Below are 18599 nucleotides of genomic sequence, written 5' to 3' on the forward strand. Positions count from 1 at the left end.
ATTTACTGTCACACAAAAATGATGAAAAGTGATAAACAGAAAATTTTAGAATCATCCATCCATCCATCCATCCATTTTCCAAACCGCTTATCCTACTGGGTCGCGGGGGGTCCGGAGCCTATCCCGGATGCAATATGCACGAGGCAGGGAACAACCCAGGATGGGGGGGCCAGCCCATCGCTGGGCACACTCACACACCATTCATTCTCACATGCATTCATACGGGCAATTTTAGCAAGTCCAATTAGCCTCAGCATGTTTTTGGACTGTGGGGGGAAACCGGAGTACCCGGAGGAAACCCCAAGACTACATGGGGAGAACATGCAAACCCCGCACACGTGACCCAAGTGGAGACTCGAACAGAGGTGTGAGATAACAGTGCTAACCACTGCACCACCATGCCGCCCCACTTTAGAATCATGTCTTCCGTATTTCAGTTACTGTTGTATGCATGTTAGGGTGAGTGCACGTATTTTGAGCTTCTTTTCAGGGTTGAGATCGCTTGTTTGTCTCATGAGACTTGGAAACAGCGCTTGTCGGGTAGGAAAGAGGAGACTGAACAGCTGAAGGCAGGTTACACTGAGTCTGAGCTCCTGGAGCATGTTTGTAATTAGTAGTCAGTAGTAGCATTGCGGTGTTATGGCGGGATGCAGCAGTAAGATAGACAATTATGTACTTTTATAGTTTTAATACGTTATAATTTTGTATGCTGACAAATGACAGAAATTTCCAGCTAACTCGCGACCCTGAATACGACGAACGCTTTCAGAAGAAGGATGGATAGATAATAATATGCATTTATGGGCTTACCCCAACAAATGACACTAAAATTCATTTAGAGAGACGATAATCTGAGATAAGCTTATTGATTTTCCATGGTACATTCGACTTAATGGAAATTCGATGGCAAAGTCAAGGTTTTGCGATACAGAGTAGTCATAAATGAACCATGTGTATGTAGGTGTGTATGTGTGTGATTATTGTTAAGCGTCCGTTCAGTCTTTCTTTTAGTGACGTGGATAATTACGTCCGATCAAATCAATAAAGTCTGACGACCTGAAACACTCTCTTTAATAAAAAGCAAAGTTGTCACTATTGAAAAAAATAAGTCGCCATTATGGAGAAAATAATTCTTTCCGCTGCTGCCACCTGGTGACCAACATAGGTATTTCTTACTCTTATTCATCGTATGAACTCCAAGGGAATTGCAGTGGAATAACCCCCGCGCGAAAAATGTGTAGACGTGGGGAGGGGGGGTTCTCTGTAAGATTTTCGCTGCTACACGAACAGTGACGATAACGATCCTACCCCAATTTTGCGTGATCGTCTGTTATGAAAAGGGGCACTCGGTATAAAAAGGGTGGTTTCTCTTGGCAACTTTGCAAGCAGGCCCCCTGAGGGCGGGTACCTTCCTAGTAATCTGTGATTGATAATTCGGCCGTTTAGCGAGAGATGATATGAGGCAGAATGAATTAATATTCTTCTTTGACTCTGGCAGTTTTACATTTCACTGTAATGTACGTCTTTCATTTAGATATTTTTACTTTGTCCTTTGTATTATTATTATTATAATTATTATTATTATTGGAGTTCTGAATACTGCAGACTAGGGATATGCATCTCTATCACTGAGGCCGATGCGATACACATCTCAATTCGTTGCCAATGATCCGATACATGAAAGATATATATGAAAGAACTGCTAATGCGTTGTGATGTCATTCACCGCTATTGCGATGCAGCGCGACTGGACGCGATTTGATTCAACAAAATGTGATTCTGTGCAATACAATGCAGTGCAAAAGATATGATGATGTTAAGCAATTCAAGGTGGTACAGATAGAGACAGTTAAGGGGGGGGATCAGTCTAGGCCCAAATATACAATTACTGGTCAAAATTATTGGTCATATTTCTAAATAATAAAGGCATTGGGCCTCTACTAAAATAAAAATAAAATTTTATAAAAAAATTTTGCAAATATGTTAGAAAATGATGAATCCCGAGTTCATCCCAAATTACATCCGGTGCAGTTTTTTTAAACGGGAAAGTCGCATCGTTAACTTTTAAATGGGGCGGTGACGTCTGGGGAGGCAATCCGTGGCAGGGGGGCAGTTTAGGGCACAACACCTGTTCAACGATGCGAATCAATGGGTCTTACTATCCCTGCTGCTAACTTTACATATTGTTTTACGTATAGTTACATTTTTTGCGAAACAAAATTTTTTTACTGTTTTACGTCCTGTGCAGTTGGTTTCCAATTTTGCAACTGAGCATGCAAAAAACCATACCCGCAGTAAACGTTACGCGCACAGTTTTGCTTCTTCTAATACATATGCCTTTAGCATGTTCCCTAAGTGAATATACTATTCCATCCATTTTCTCACTGTAAAATTAACAGAAATTAAAGGTTAAAATATGCATATTCTTAAGATCTGCAGTACTTCTAGTGTGTACTAGCAGAATGCAATAGATAGCAGCAAATAAATCACCATATTTAGCCAATCTGACTGTTTTATGTTAATCATTATCGTCCCTCCAATACATGTGAAACTTAATCGTTGCTTCATTATTTTAAAACAAGGTACTGGGTAAACAGTACATAACTCATAAATAGTCTCCCGACGCAGTGTTATATATTCCGTAGTGCGTCGCTCTCTCACATTAAGCATCGGTCAGGAATATATCTTCGCAACAGTTTTCAAGCTGCGTTTTCTGCTATCAAACGGCGTTGTTATAATAAATGAAAGAGCCCAAGTGCGTCACAAGAAACGCACCTACAGTTCGCGCACGTGCTTCCGCTCTGTGGGCGGTGCTTGTTGCCATAGTAACCGCGAAACAAGCGCACGGAACTTTCCGAACCCGCATCGCTTCCGGCCATCTTGCGAACGAGCTAATTAATCTAAAATCCATTATCTGGAAATCCTCTATTTCCTGCCGAGATAAATAAGTAAAATGTCTACCGGCACTGAAAAACTTAGGAAAGCGACACTTAAAGTAACCCCGTAAGTACTTACCTGTACACAGTACTCTAAGTAGCTCAGTTAATTGACTTTTATGCTAGCCTGCTTTTATTTTCAAATTGACAAATTTCTTTATTAGCTGCTTTAACCGTTTCTTAACTAGCTGTTAACTTGTAGCCTATCATCACCCTGTATTTACTAAAAGGTTAGTTATGATAATGTACATTTGAAAATATATGAATATAATGAAAATATAAATGCCCCTCTGTGTGTGTGCGTGATATTATGACTTAGGCTTCCTCCTCGACACCCCTTAAGGCAATGTCCATATTAAAATAACATAATCGTACCTCCTCAGGTCGTCACGTAAGATGGCTGGGTCCACATCGGGGCTTCTTCGCGTTAACACGCGGAGCACCGCTGCCTCACGCAGCCGGAAGAGCTTCAGCCTGGCGGGGGACAGCAGGCTCTTGGAAAAAGGCCCAGTTCCAGTGACCGGACAGGGCGTGCAGGTATCGCAGTGGCATTCCTCTGTTCATGGTGATGAGAATCCATCCAGGAAGCCAGTCCATCACAGGGAACATGCAGTGACACAAATTATGTGTATACTTATGTGAAGTAAGGGCAATACGAAGTAAGTCATGCTAAGGGCCGTGTCTTTGGGAAGATAGGGGCGCAAATATACGAACTAGAAAGGATGTTTATTTGGCATATGTATGAGTGTGAGTTCAGGTACGTTGGAATGATTCTGTCCACATATCCTATCATGGTCTCCTTTGAGACATTCAGAGTTTGGGGTCCAAACACAGGACCAGCTATTTATTTGACACCCCTGGAGATTGGAGTTTTACTTTTGTTTTTGGGGGAGGGGGGTGGTTAAGGGTTTTGGAAATGCAACATCTGAACCTGTATGGGGAGACCAAATAAATTTCTAGTCTATCACCTTAACCTCTCAGCTACGACCACAGAGCTTGAAGCGGAATCGCACCATCAAGAGACTGATGTCCATGAAAGTGAGTTCACCTCACGGGACAGGCTCAGCATGATGCTGGCTGCTCCCTCCTCAGGTTCTCGATGAAAACGGCAATGACGTCACCCCTCGTCCCCTCTGCCACCCTGACCCAGCCGCTGCGCAGCCCCGACAGACCAAAATCTTTGCTGCTCAGGACACCTCCGGCGCAAGTGTCTCCGATTTCCTTTCCACCACCTTCCAAACCACCAAAACCAGTTTTGCCGGGCCATTTACCAGGTAAGCCATTTAAGCGTGTGAAGACAAACCCCAATATATCAGTCCAGCAGTTTATTTGTTACCGGTCACTCACTGGATGCTCAGCTGCACTTATGCGTTAGCTGGTTGCTTGACAGCGCTGTGCTTGTGCCCTTCCGCATCATTTTGGAGAAAAGCATCCGTTAAATAAATGTAATGGTAAATGTAGTTCATTATGCATGCTTTTATCAAACATCATCCTCTATTTCAGGTCTGTTTTCGAAAGCAGTGCCATGTCTAGGTCAAGCCAGTCCACGATGGAATCACTGAATGACGAAATTGAGGACTCGTCTACTAAATGTGCCATCTCAGTCAGCCTGTCAGGTTAATGCAATGCACTTTTACTATTAATAATAACACGATCAATCAACACAAGACTCTGTTTGTATGGGGTTCTGAGCAGACTGCAAGGAACCAGAGCTAGTCCAGGTTTCCTCTTTTAGAGCTCAGGGTACGTGAATGAAAACACAGATGAAGAATGAAATCATCAGCAGTTCATAACAGTGTTCAGATTTCACATCAGCCCCCGTGGATGGAGAATGTGCGTGAATTCAGAGGTGACGTCAGTAAAATATTTAGTGTCACTAATTCTTCATACATCTACTCAGACCTGCAGGTGAAAAAGGAGGAAGGAAAAGAAGTGATGCGAGAAGACATGTTAGATGACGTAGTGGAAAAGTATCTAACGGAGACGGCGACCTTCTGGTTACTCGACATGCCTGCTGTCTCGGTGTCGGTGGACGCCGCAGAAGCTGAGAGTGTGGAGTAGGTGATCGTGGTCCTTCCGCCTCTGCTGATGTTCAGTGGAATGTCGGTCACTTCATAACTGCACTCGTCTGTTTACTGCATACTGACGTCGTTACATGCACAGCGATTCATTAATATCTATGTTCCTGAAGAGCTGAATGACAGAAAGAGCAAGTCAGGTGCTTCATCATTGTAGATCATTTAGCTGACACTTTTTCCTAAAGCAACTTGGAGCAAAGAGAAATGTTTTTTATGTGCGTTCTGAGGGATTGAACCCACAACCTTTACCTTATTAGCACAATATGCTACTCCTTAAGCTACAGAACACGCATGGGTCAAGCGGACAAAATCTGTAAAAGGAAACTTATTACTTGGAAGTACATTGATTTTATACCACATTCCTGTACTGTATTTGTTCTGTAAATCACCACCAGTTTGGTAATCAGATTTTTCTACCTTATTCACATTTCCTTACACTTCCTAAATTGCAAAATGATTTCTTGCCACTATTTGCAGAGAGAGAAACAGGGCCTACGTAGGACTGTGTAAAAACCGAATGGGGAATGACAAATATGTAGAGAGGGGGATGCAGACCATTAACGGGGCCCTGAAAACGAAGGAGGTTCAGAGTGAGGCCGTCTCCTTGGCTGACGCAGGTAAGTACGTCTGTCTTTCTCATCTTCGGTAAGAATCCTCTGAGCCCAATGTTCTTAATCGTGACTGATGCACATTCTGCAGCCGTCATGGCCACCACATGGGACATGTATGACACTTACTCTAGCGATGGCGGAGTCGGAGAGACTACAGAATCTGCAGATCAGTCTAGCAGCCCTGACATCATCTTGAGCCAAAGCCATGAATCCAGCAAAACTGCAGAGAGAACCATGTCTGTTTTAAGCAGTACAAGTATGGGTAAGGAAAAAATATATTTTTTCTCGTTTTTAAGATTTTTGGTGACACTAAGAAAGTATTGTTCATGGGAGCTTTATTTGGACAAAGATGCTCTGAGGGCAGGGAGAAAAATGATTGATTCACAGAGACAACCAATCAGATTGTAGAGGAGGTGGATCCAAGCAACTAGAGGAAGTGGTACCAACCAATCAGACGTCTCGGTCCTGCCTTCTCTAGTTGTTTGGAGGCACCTCCTTCTACAATCTGATTGGTTCTCTCTCTGAACCAATTTGTTTTTTTCGTGCAAGTAAATCTCCCACCCGCAAAAGTATCACAGGATTTATGGAACGAGCAGGATAAGTAGCAGATGTGGAATTCATAGTCCTGCTGTTGTACCCTAGGAAAGGCACCAGTGTTTAAGCTACCTTGCTTCTAGAAAATCTGTGACAAAGCGAAGGAGCGCAAACTGCAATTATGAATTATGAAAACCTCTGTACTTCAGCAAGCACCTCGAGTTCCCAAAAGGAGACGGCGGCCGTCATTACGCCGAGCGAGGACAAGGCCAGCCCTCAGCTTGTGCTCCAGACTGAGAAGTTTCAGCAGGACCTGTGCGTGATGGAGAGGGTCGTCCTGCAGAACATCTTCCAGGCCAGGCTGGCGGCCTACAGACGGCTCCCGGTGCTGAAAGGCGAGTACGGAGCAGGACCAGCGTGTTCCACATCGCGGGTGTGGCACACAGCAATGCGGAAGAACTCAAACCACCTCCAGTTGGCTAATTCGGCTTCCCGTAGTTTCACAAGCCACTTCAGACAAGTTCATCTTGAACGACCAAAACATGAAATATGTCATATCTATATATATTGTAAATGTCTACATATAACTACGAATGTGTAAAATCCAATGGTCACATCTATATATAAATATCTACATATAGCTGTCAGTGATGTGGCATATAAGTTACATCTATATGTAAATTTCTATATATAATGACCAATTATGTGTCTGTATCTAAATGTACATGTAACTATCTGGATATTACCTCACATAATATACAGCAGTGTAATATGTACTGTATCTGAGTGGCCAAACTACTCAATGAAAAGCACTGGAAGGAAAAACGGGACAAGGAAGTGAAGCTGGTTTGATGGGCCTGGCTGCCTTCGTGTCGTGCTCCTTAGATCCCGACACCCTTCACAAGCCGTCAGAGACACCCGGAGCAGAGATGGACGCTGTCCCTCCGGCTCCTGCACTGGAGCTCCTGTGGTCCTTCAGCTGCGAGCTGACGGTGGGCCAGAACGTCAGCAGCATGGCCTGGAACAAGAAGAACCCGGTACGGACCCTTGGCTTCCTCCCACTTCTGTTACTGGGCTTTGGAGGCAAATTGCTTTGCGTAGACCAATCATTGAAAAATGTAATTGTAATTTTTCTCCAATCCAGGATCTTTTGGCTGTGGGATATGGACAGTTTGATCTGAAGAATCGGAAACCAGGTCTGGTCTGTTGCTGGTCTCTGAAGAATCCCGTGGTATGGGACAAGAGCAACTCTCTCTTATTCTTTCTTAACATTGCTACAGCAGCAGTCTTGGTATTTTCTTAGATCCTTTCTTAGATTGTATGAGTGCTGATGTCTGTCTGTCTGCTGATTTCAGTGGCCAGAGAGGATCTTCCCCTGTCAGAGTGGTGTGACGGCTCTGGACTTCTCTGCCAGGCACCCGGGTCAGATCGCCGTGGGGATGAGTGACGGGAGCATAGCCACATTCAGCGTGCCGAGCCGGGAGGGGGGTCCGGTCCTCGACAGCAGGTGAGGGCCCTGAGCTCTTATTTTACAATGACAGCTGTGTATCAACCAAGAGCACAGATTGGGGTTTGGACAACGGAGACGTGTCCCTACCGATATTCTGGGAGTGCCGTGTGAGTGTAGGGGGCAGGGGGGTTCAGGTGTGATTTGGTACCTACCAATATTGAAACCAAAAACAGGTCCTTGGCATCAACCCTATTCATTTATTGCTATTATAGTCGTCCAGTTTATTCATTTAGCAGCTCAGTCAATGAAAAATGGCCATTTTTGCTTAAGAGTTGAATCAGATCAAAAATCAGAATAATAATCGTGAATTTTTAAGTGACAAAAAGGACTGAATTTTTGTATCCAAAACTGTTGTACATATTGTATTCTGCTGGGGCAGAATTACCCAGAAGGCTCTCCTGTTAAAGAACCACTGTCATGCCCCTGTGTCTTCAAGCGAAAGCCCCCACAAACACAGCGGTCCCGTGTGGCAGGTGAAGTGGATTGACCAGGACCGGGGTCCGTGGGGGGAGGAGAAATGCGAGACACTTGTTTCTGTGTCTGCGGACGGCAGGATCAGCAGATGGATCCTCAGGAAAGGCCTCCATTGCATGGGTTAGCGTTATCGAATGTCGCATTACAGTTCCGGAAGTGCGGATCATGACCACAGCCGCCTTGTGTGGGTAGCATTAGCATTAGCATTTTATGTTGTATTGTTTTCTTTACAGATCTTATCAAGCTGAAGAGAATCGAGAACGAGGCGGTCAGGAGACATGGAGGGGAGAGGCAGCGCAGAAGCGAGGCATGCATATCTCGACAGACCGCTGGGCTTTGCTTCGACTTCCATCCCAAGGTGAGAGCTCGTAACTCACAGCTGCCCTCAGGGAGACACACTGACCCCTGCAGGCTCGGAGGACCAAATGGATACTCAAAGGCAAATAGGAAAGTATCACACTTCTGGGTAGCTTTTTACAGGATGGGAGGAGAGTCTCAGAAGTAAATGGACATTTTATACATTTCTAAAAATAAAATAAATGAACTTCCGAAGGCTGCTGAGTGTTCGTACACATTCCATTTTAGTTATTTGTGTGTAGCCCCAAATGAATGCAGTAGGGAATGGTGCTTTTTCGCTGGTGGAGTGAAGCAGCAATGAGGGAGCCCTGGTCATCTGGCCGCCTGCCTCAGGCTGTACATGCCAGCTAATTCCTGGAATTAGAAATGGTTATGACTGACGTGTGATGTCAGCCATCGAAAGCGCACAGACCCGGAGGGTTGGTGCAGACATCACACCCATGGCAGCACAGGCACGGGGAAGACAAACCCCAGGAAGAGGTGGGGGGAGAGCATGCAGCCTCCAGACGCCACTGAGACGTCACGTTCTTGCCTTGGGCAAGAGGCAGGCCGTCTGTGCTCTGCAGCACTGTGACTCGTTTAAGAATGCAGCCTTTTTGGGTGAAATGTCAGGCCAGGGTTTCCCGTAACGGGGGAGACCTTCAGGATCCCCCTCCCCTACGACTAATGGTTCCAAGGCTGTTAAGGATCCAATTTAATGTACTGCTTATAAGCAGCTGCAATTAAAATTTCGTTTAGAAAAGGGTTGGGCAGGCCTTAAGGGGGTGGGGCATTTGGTATCATTTTGTCTTAGGCTGTTTGGCATTCACTGTCTACACAAGCACAGTGTCTTTAAAACCTCTGTCTGTGATCAGTCCGTGATTAGTACGTGACTAGTCCGTGATTAGTATGTGACTAGTCCGTGATTAGTACGTGACTAGTCCGTGATTAGCCCTAACAAACATCAGTTCGGCTGCAGTGGAGGATTTTCTGAGCTGAAGAGATACTGTGAGTGGTCTCTTCATCTGCTCATCTTCTCTGCGTTTGCTGCTGGTATGATGACAAAGTTCTACCCTGACAATCCTGTGCCTCTTGTCTTTTCTTTATGTTCCAGGACTCAAATATCTACCTGGTCGGCACTGAAGAGGGTCACATTCACAAGTGCTCCTGTTCTAACAACGAACAATATCTGGAGACGTACACGTCACACAAAGTAGGTGCGATGCTTTGACACACGAACACACGTCCACGCTGTAAAGTAATCCTTGATAACAGACCACTGTTATTCATCAGCGTGACATTTAGTTTGGCAAGTTTTCGCCAAACTAAATGTCATGTCAACTTTTAGGGGCCGGTCTACAAGGTTACCTGGTCCCCCTCCTGCTCTGATGTGTTCCTGAGCTGCTCGTCGGACTGGACCATCCGGCTCTGGAGACAGGACCTGCTCACCCCCGTGCTGGTCTTCAACTCCGTGCACAGAGCCGTGTTTGATCTCTCGTGGTCCCTCAGGTGGGCCACTATCTTTGCTGCTGTGAATGAGGACCGGCTGGAGATTTGGGACCTTGGTGCCAGCATGTAAGTGGACGGCCCCCCCTCCTCAAACTCGGCCCCACCCAATGCCAATTCTATACATGCTTTCCAACATCGGACCTGCAACTATCACAGTTCTACATTAAGTCGACCGCCCACACACTCAATGACATTTCGTGGCCCCTCAGTTTGGACCCTACCATCGTGAGCCCAACACGCCCAGGGGTCAAACTCACCTCGCTGCTGTCCGCCACCCAGACGGACTGTGTTCTGCTGGGGGACAGCGATGGCCACGTTGGCGTCTGTCAGCTGAACAATCTGGGTGCTGGAGACCCGCAGGTACATTGGAAACACACTCATAATGGATGAGGAGTATATTGCAATAGTACATCTCATTGTTTTGTGTGCATTTGATCATTCGTTACATTTTATCGTTTTGGAACACGTGAAAAACTATGGGAGATTTAGCTAGTCACCTAAGGCATTTTCAGTTTTAATTGATGAAAACAGGTTGTAGCAACAGTAGCAAGAGAATTTTTTTTGTACTAATAGACTGATTTTTGATCCTTCATCCCATATTTGTAAAATTTTGCGTCAATGTGTCACCCAAGGATTAGAGAACAGAATACAAGCCTTCTGTGTGCCTGGGGTTTTAAATATGGTTTGATAAGGTTTAACTTTAAAGAAATGAAAAGAAGTGCAACATCATACCGATACACATTCTCGATGCATCCGCAGTCGTGTCCTGTATGTTCGATTAGAGTTTCCTGATAAGCTTTACACAGCCCCACCTGTCAATCCACTGTGGCAAACTCTCACTTGACGTCATCTGATTTTGCAGGCGGCCGCATTGGAGGAGATCATCAGAACAGCCCTCCACTCCAATCGTAACTAAAATGAAATCTTGAGGTTGTTTACGTGCTGTGGATTCGAAATAAAAATGATGATGTGATTACCATCTCTATTCTGTCATTGCCAGACCGAGAGTCTCCTCTCAGGAGTCACAATAAAATTAGGGTACAACTTGTCTGGAACTCGCCCACAGACAGATGTGGTCATTATCCTTGTCTATTGAATTTTAAAAAGTTCAGGTTTTGAAAGCATCTCCATTAAACCACGTAGTGCAGCAGTCAGGAAATATGACTGGTGTCATTTTTTTAAAAATACCTGGCTGAAAAGAGACATTTATTTATGCCATGAGAATCTTCTTTGGTGGATTTCAAATGAAAAACACCCAGAGGCTTCAGTGTCTGATATTGAACTGAGAGACATATGTAGACATCATATAAAAAATGTGTTTTTTTGGTGCTACCATGGCGATCATGATCAGCATCTCAGTGAGTGTCAGTCACTTCACGGTCTACTTCACGGTCCTACTTCACGGTCCTACTTCGTCTGTGTTCATACACGCTTCACATTATATTCGTAGAAAGAGGTCAAGTGACAATATACACCCTGCAATATATGCCCCTATCGAGTAAATAACTATTAGACTGATGGACTTAAACAAATCAGCATGCTTCCCATAACAGCTTCACGTGATTGATTTTTATAAGTGGTTTATGATCGACACCTATACACTAAAATATAAAGTATCTGACATAAGGTAAAGTTTATCGATCCCTGCAGGAATATACTGCATCGGCCGTTGCACAGTGGGATACAGATGCTTAGAGTAATATTAAAACTTTGTGACAGGTTTTAAATAAGACACTAAAAAAAGGAATAGATGTGATTTTCATGGAAGCTTAGGGCTGAGTTGTAACTAAATGACTAACAGAAGTCAGTTTTGGAATCTTTAAATGGCAGAGTTAAGATAATTGGAAACATAAAGCAATTTGTCTAGATGGGCTTAGCACAGATGGAGGACGAGAGGTCCTCAGCCAATGGGCAATGGAGGAGAGTGCATGTGCGAGGCGTGAGTGTATATATATGGGACGGGAGAGGGGGGAACAGAGTACATGTCTGCAGAGAGACCTCCCGCCGCCATGAAGGAAGCGTTGGTGTCTCTCCTGCTTCTGGTCACCCTCTGTTCGGCTGTCCTGGTCCAGGGCGAGGTCAGCGTGGTGAAGCTGTGTGGCCGGGAATTCTTCCGCGCCATCATCTACACCTGCGGGGCATCCAGATGGAGGAGGCTGCTTCTGCAGGAATCCCAAGGTCAGTGCAGTGCCCTTCATCTGAGCGGCCGTCTGCCGTGGCAGCGGTGCTCATGGTAAACGTCTTCGTCTTTGATCCACAGAAGCGTCACTGCTGTCAGCGGTGTCTCAGAAGCTTGTGCTTCTGCTAGTTCGATGTTGAGGGGCAGCTAGTGGAAAATGGCTGGAGAAACCAGTGCAGGTTGAAGACCATGTGATGTCCTGAGGGAGCTTCAGCACCATCGTCATGGGCACCATAAAGGGGGGTGGGGGGATGGTAGGGTAGTAGGGTTGGTTCCAAGGGCCAATAGGGGCCTAAACATTTGGAACACAACTGGATTGGTCTAGACTGTGGGCCCCATATGATATACTTTTATGGGGCCCAAAATCTCTTGTGAGATTTACACTTGTCAGTGTCACCTAATGGGTTGACCGGCACTGGGTCCAACATGTTTCTGTCAGGGACTTAAACACAAGAAAAGTCCTTTAACTAAACTCAAAATCTGCAGCCAGCTCCTCTTCTGAAGGAGAGCAGAGCTGTTTGAGATGTCTGAGCAGAGCAGGGGCTTCTCCTGGAAAAGGTTTGCCTGTATTACTGTGGTTTATGTGTATGGAAACGGTCTCTGATGGATCACTTTCATACTGGAGAACAACATCTGGTAGGTCACTGGTAGAAGAATTTCTATCTGATCGAATTACATGACATATTACTGGTGCCAGACATGTTTAATTGCGAAGCTGAACGCAATTAAAGACCAGATAGAATAATTGCAAATAACTCGTGACAGAGAATCACCAGTCAGAGCCATGCAGGCAGCTACTAGGATGAGGCTGTAACATGATAAGGTGCCGAATCATCTCAAATCAGGTTCTGCTCGTCTTATTTAATCCAAATCGAGCCACTTTTAAACTATGTTTAACCAAAACTAAGTTCAAACAGACATAAATAATCAAGGAATGGGTCATATAATGAAAAATTATGTCAATAATGATGATGCCAACTACAATTCAAAACAATGGAAATATGAAAAAAAAAAAAAAATTATAATAAAAATTCACTTTCAAACAAACATATTCCTGACAAATTTTAATTTGCAACTTTGAATATTTAGGAACGGGTCCCATTTAATTAAACTGCAGTAACTGTTGGCGCTTACCTAAACCGGGACTTACCCAATTCTGGAGAAACGATGTACAATGAGATTCGCCGGTCTCCCCACGGCAGTTCCGATCCATTAATGTCACTGTTCCTCAGATGTGGGTGGCAGTGAGCAGAAGAGTCTCCAGGCCCTTTTCGACGGCCACAGGAGGGGTCCAACCCGCCGGAGCCTGGAGAAGGTGATCACAGATATGTGCTGCCAGTTGGGATGTCGGAAGAGCGACCTGGCGATGTTCTGCTGAGGGAGGACATGTAGCTCTGCGGCCTACAGACACCATCTGAATGTGTGGAGAGCATGTTGAAGAATGTATGAAGAAGCAGGGAATCCGGCAGCAGACTGCAAGCCACATGCTGTTCCATCTCTAAAACATCGCATCTCTAAAAAAACAACAAACGATAAATTCCAGCCAAGACCGAGACATCGTATGTATATTTTGCTAGCTTTCTTCAATAAATCTTTGCGTATGTTGAAATGTTATGCGAAATATGTGCATCTTGTTTGCATGTCGCAGATTTGGCAGCTGCCACTGCAGTTGAGCTTTAATGACATTTTTTTGCCCCTAACTAGTCACATAAAACAGATCATCACAAATGGGTATTTCATAACTATCGTTCTCTTTAGCTGATGGTTTTGAAAAAGGTTATAGCTTGTCGTAGAACCATTTATAGCAATGGATATTTTTCCTGGAGCGATGTTTGATATCCGTTTTAACGTTTCAGTCATCACAGGGCATACGTACACATAAGTTCAAGTGAATCGGGGGAACCAGTACAGCCCCATCAAGGCGGGAACCTCTACCCACAGAAGATAGAAGCAACAGGCTGTCCCAAATATCTTATCACGTATATAATAACCACAATAAATCATGTAGCAAGAGACAGATTTAGAATAACAATGTCCCCAAGTTGCTGGACCCGTGCATGCATTAGCAGACAGGAATATTTGCGTTTGCATTATTTTAATCGCTGTGGTCACCTCAAAGAAAAAAATATACACATTTTACTTTTCCTTTGCAGACAAAACCAAGACTGTCAATATTACCCACTTTATTTCAAATGAAACTAACATTGACATTTTAAATGTTACATTATGGGCATTCGGAAAGCTTGCAAAATATTAGAGGGATTTGTATATATTTACTTTACATATACATTAGACAATTGCATATTCAGTATTCAATGGATAAAGTGTACAGGTAGACAATACCGAGTTAAATAATAAGCATATAAAAAGAAATGTACGTACACAGGGTATGGTGTGCAATTTATACTAATGTATAAGGCAAGTAATATTTGTAGAGATGACAATTCATAAAGAGCAGGTGATACACACAAGTGGTGTGAAGTGGAGATGATGGTACATCTGGTAACCGAAAAGGCTGTTAAGGATCTAAAACACAACGCCTCACATTAAAATCACACCAAACAGCAATACTGTGAATCCAGTACGACATTAGGGACGCTTAGCTGCGGCATCTCAGCAGTCCAGTCACTTCACATCAGAGGACAGCACACTGGAGTACAATTCAGATCTTTCCTTATCTTCTGAATTAAGGGGAGTTTCAAACACCCTCTTATGCTAAACAAGGACTTGGACTACATAATAAATAATATGTACTTATTTTTAATTAAACCAGAAGTACTGTATCTTAATTTCTTGCAACTTTAAAGATAGACAAATACTGTAGGTTTTACTCATTTTATTCCTCTTAAAAACGTGAAACGAAAATGATTAAATCTTCAAAACATAAAACCTAAATAAAACAGTCGGATATCTCATAAAACCAAGACGACACAAGTCGAATAAATATTATTATTCGGTCAAATTTTTTTAGCTGAGATTAAATCCTGATTTTCATGGCTTGTGGGAAATGTTCGTGTTAAGGATGCAGGGCCTAATGAAACTCTAAGGAAGGGTTTTACTGCACAAAGAAATTTTACAGTATATTCGCCTATATAACGCATGTTTTGGAAACGCAGATTTACTCCAACGCGATTCAGATAGAGTATTGAGAACAATTACAGTTGGTTTATGCGCGGAAAAACACCAGGTTAACACACAGGGCTGAAAGTTACCGCAGCAATGTTTTTGCTGTTCATCCGCATTTGGTAACTTTTATAATAATAAGCGCTCATTTAACACCCACAAACATGTCTACGTGTCCTGGATCGAAAAAGTCAAGAAGTGTGTGCAAAATATAAGCTTATGTATTGAGGAGAGAAAGAAAATCGGGAACAACCTTTACTAACTATAATTCACAAGCAGCAAACATTCGACACCACTTTCCACCCCACCAAACTTCACGTGTTTTTTCAAGGTAAAGTGCCATAAATTTTTTATGCATTTATTAGCTATTTATTTATAACACCGCGGTACCATTCTTTTCAGGTTCCGTACATGTGTGCATCACACATTTTTTTAAATGATCAGACCCTAACCCTGCTCCATTCGGGAGCCCAGAATAGGCTACATCCCCCATCCATAGATGTTGCCGACAGACCGTGGAAGTCAGTTCATACTATATAAATGAAAACAACTGACCGTTTCCAAGGTTTGGGAGACGTTATCCTCAGCACAGTTATATAAAATAATTAGTCCGACCCCCCACACATGCATCACTGCATGTAAATTGAAGCTACGAATTTAAACGTGTTCAACAGCTAAAATTTAGCAAAAGCACGTGAATGGGAACTGTATGCCAGAGGAAATTAGCAATTCAATAAAAAAAAAAAAATACCCGAAATAAAACTTTAAATTATACCTCAGCATTATACTCCGCAGGTTAGCACTCCACACAGTTAACAAAAAAGGATTCATATTTATAACTTTAATGTTTCTAAATCTTTTATAGCATCCAAAATCTAATATACAGATCACTTTTTTTTTTTTACAACAAATCAGTATCAACAATAAATAAAAATATGTCATACTGTAAAGTTTTATACTGACGCCTGAGGAAGAAAGTATGAGCTATCTGACAGCAGAGAGGAACACCCCTCACGACAAATAGTACTAATTCAAAATTACACTTTATACATCGTTAAGGTAAAACATATTTTAAAATATTGCAACTGGGAAAAAAAGATAATTGAAGCTGCCCATCTACTCAATTAACCACTTCACAACAAAAATATAACATTATATAGAGTAGGAAAAGCAATGTTCAGCTTCAAAGAATAGTCCTTCAGTTTGACTGCACCCTGAATAAAAAAAAATAATCGAGACACCCGCAGAATATACTTTTTAGAAAAAGACTAAACTTCAAGTCATAAAAAAGAGAACGAGTAATAATACATTGTACAGAGTTCACAAAAACGTACAACGGGATTTAATACATTTTTGGTTTAAATCTTGTCCACCTCCTTTCCATCAGATGCTGTTAAAAGCTTTTTAGCGGGTTTGTTATTCTGGATGCGTGTAAACTTGGTGACCAAAGATAACTGTTTGTGTTTCTACCTCTATCTTCAATGAGAGAAATAATATAGCATCAGCACTGTACTGCATCCCTGTGAACGCGACGCACACCGCTCTGCGAAACCCTCAAACCATTACTAATTATAATGTCATTAATTTATGCCAATAAAATCTGTGAAAATATGGCACAGGGTCTTCCAATGAGCTTGTGGTAAAACATTGCACGACTTTTTCAAGAGGAGGAAAAAAAATCGAGACTTTTGAGTGTAACGTTTCTGCAGATCGACACGATGGGCTGAAAAGATTAAATTAAAATGAACAGTGCATGCAGGGCTCCGCCATGCCAACGGTAATAATTCAGTGCTAATAATGCAAGGCGACCGGACACGGGACGGCGAGATCCGGAACAGAAAACTCCGCCACCGTCCCGTCGAGAAAGTGCACCAACCCCAGCTAACACTAAATTGCCCCGGTACTGGGACCAGGGGATTGCCAAGGCGTACAGGATTCACAATAAATTAAACGAAGCAGCACAAACAAAACACGCAAACAAGGAGACACACGAACAAAGAAAAACCTGAGTGTTTTCCAGCCCTAAGGGGACCCCACGCTGTCGGAATACCTGCCGCATAAACGCCCCGATAGGCAGGACACCCCCGGCGAGGACCTGCTGTGAAAACGTGTCATCAGTAGCTTAATAACGGGTCATCAAAGCAAACCGTATCAGCAGGAGTCCTGCCATATTTTCATGTTCAGAAATAAAACGTTTGATCAGAATACGCGACCATTTTCTAAAATTAAAAAAAGAACATAACCCTTTCTACAATTTATTTGCTGAGCTTTGTGGGAGTTTTTTTGCTTACACAAAAATGTTCTGAGGGCAGAATGATTCAATCAGATGTTTCGGTCCTGCCTCCGTTATTTGCCTGGACCCACCCCCTCTACAATCTGATTGGTTCTCTCTCTGAGCCAATCACTTTTCATTCAGCTCTCAGAACATTTTTGTGTAAGTAAAACTCCCATATCAGCACTTCTTCAGCGCCTCGTTTATTTTCAAATTTATTATTAATAAAATGATGCGTACTGCTTTGGTAATGGATAAGCCGTTCTGTAAACTATTGTTTAGATACTAAGCTCTCAGTTGGAGGCAAAAATACTGCCGTGCTGGAGGGATAGTAGAGAAATAAATTTGAACACCCTCACCTGGAACCCTTTCCCTCTTCCAGCCTGACATCTTCTGAAAATAACGAAGGATTCTCAGAGCACCCTGCAGACCTCTGGAAAGACTGGTGCCTCACCCTCGGGGCGCTGAGAATGCAAGACGCTGCCCCATTCAAACGTCTTTTTTTGCGGACAAATGGATATTAGTTTGAACTGAGTAGTCAGGCAGCTGCAGTAAAAAGGTCCGGACACCACAACACACTCAAAATAAACAGCTGGGAATCTCAGAAATCAACGCAGCAGTCTAAACATAACACAGATGCTCAGAGATGGGCACACATTACAGGTACGATAATTACACCCCCAGACTCTCAGCGACTCTACACGCGGGTTATACACTGTAACACTGCAGACTTGGCCATCACGTCCTCCTAACACATGGTATAAAGGGCTCAACGGAGGAGTCGTCATGTTGTTCATTTGGAAAAGGTCTCCACTGTCCAGTTCAGTGAGAAGATCTTCCTTATGTTCTTCAGACTAGTTAATCCGCTAAGTATTTTCCTACAAACACAAACACACAGGCGTTAATACTTCAGTAATGCACGGCACTCCTGTCGATGTGTGGAAATCAGAGCAAACTTCCTCATCCGAAGGTATATTTTGAACATCCCTGCTTCACAATAACTGGGTTATTAGGGAAATGTAACAGAAACACAAAAT

At 43.3% G+C, this 18599-nt stretch overlaps 3 protein-coding genes across 7 annotated transcripts in view; 2 read left to right on the top strand and 1 right to left on the bottom strand.

Annotated features, from left to right (window-relative positions):
• Positions 1–2812: 2812 nt before the first annotated feature.
• Positions 2813–10967, top strand: dnai4 (dynein axonemal intermediate chain 4). Its single transcript, XM_048977565.1, has 17 exons — positions 2813–3003; positions 3320–3473; positions 4029–4210; positions 4440–4552; positions 4837–4993; positions 5492–5631; positions 5714–5887; positions 6369–6554; positions 7045–7196; positions 7304–7390; positions 7515–7666; positions 8106–8263; positions 8377–8501; positions 9594–9692; positions 9828–10054; positions 10198–10348; positions 10851–10967. The coding sequence occupies exons 1-17, from the start codon at positions 2954–2956 to the stop codon at positions 10902–10904; spliced, it is 2361 nt and encodes a 786-aa protein (XP_048833522.1). The 5' UTR covers positions 2813–2953; the 3' UTR covers positions 10905–10967.
• A 1003-nt stretch (positions 10968–11970) lies between these two features.
• On the top strand, positions 11971–13781 carry insl5a (insulin-like 5a). Its single transcript, XM_048977571.1, has 2 exons — positions 11971–12166; positions 13400–13781. The coding sequence occupies exons 1-2, from the start codon at positions 11971–11973 to the stop codon at positions 13543–13545; spliced, it is 342 nt and encodes a 113-aa protein (XP_048833528.1). The 3' UTR covers positions 13546–13781.
• A 554-nt stretch (positions 13782–14335) lies between these two features.
• sgip1a (SH3GL interacting endocytic adaptor 1a) overlaps positions 14336–18599 on the bottom strand; it is a 50971-nt gene continuing 46707 nt past the window's right edge. For all 5 annotated transcript variants that reach the window (XM_048977561.1, XM_048977563.1, XM_048977562.1 and 2 more), the window contains one exon: positions 14336–18440. In XM_048977561.1, the coding sequence (XP_048833518.1) occupies positions 18421–18440 (20 nt within the window). In that variant the 3' untranslated portion in view covers positions 14336–18420. The remainder of the gene's footprint in view (positions 18441–18599) is intronic.

This window comes from Brienomyrus brachyistius, chromosome 15 (assembly GCF_023856365.1).
Source record: "Brienomyrus brachyistius isolate T26 chromosome 15, BBRACH_0.4, whole genome shotgun sequence".
NCBI classification, from domain to species: domain Eukaryota; kingdom Metazoa; phylum Chordata; class Actinopteri; order Osteoglossiformes; family Mormyridae; genus Brienomyrus; species Brienomyrus brachyistius.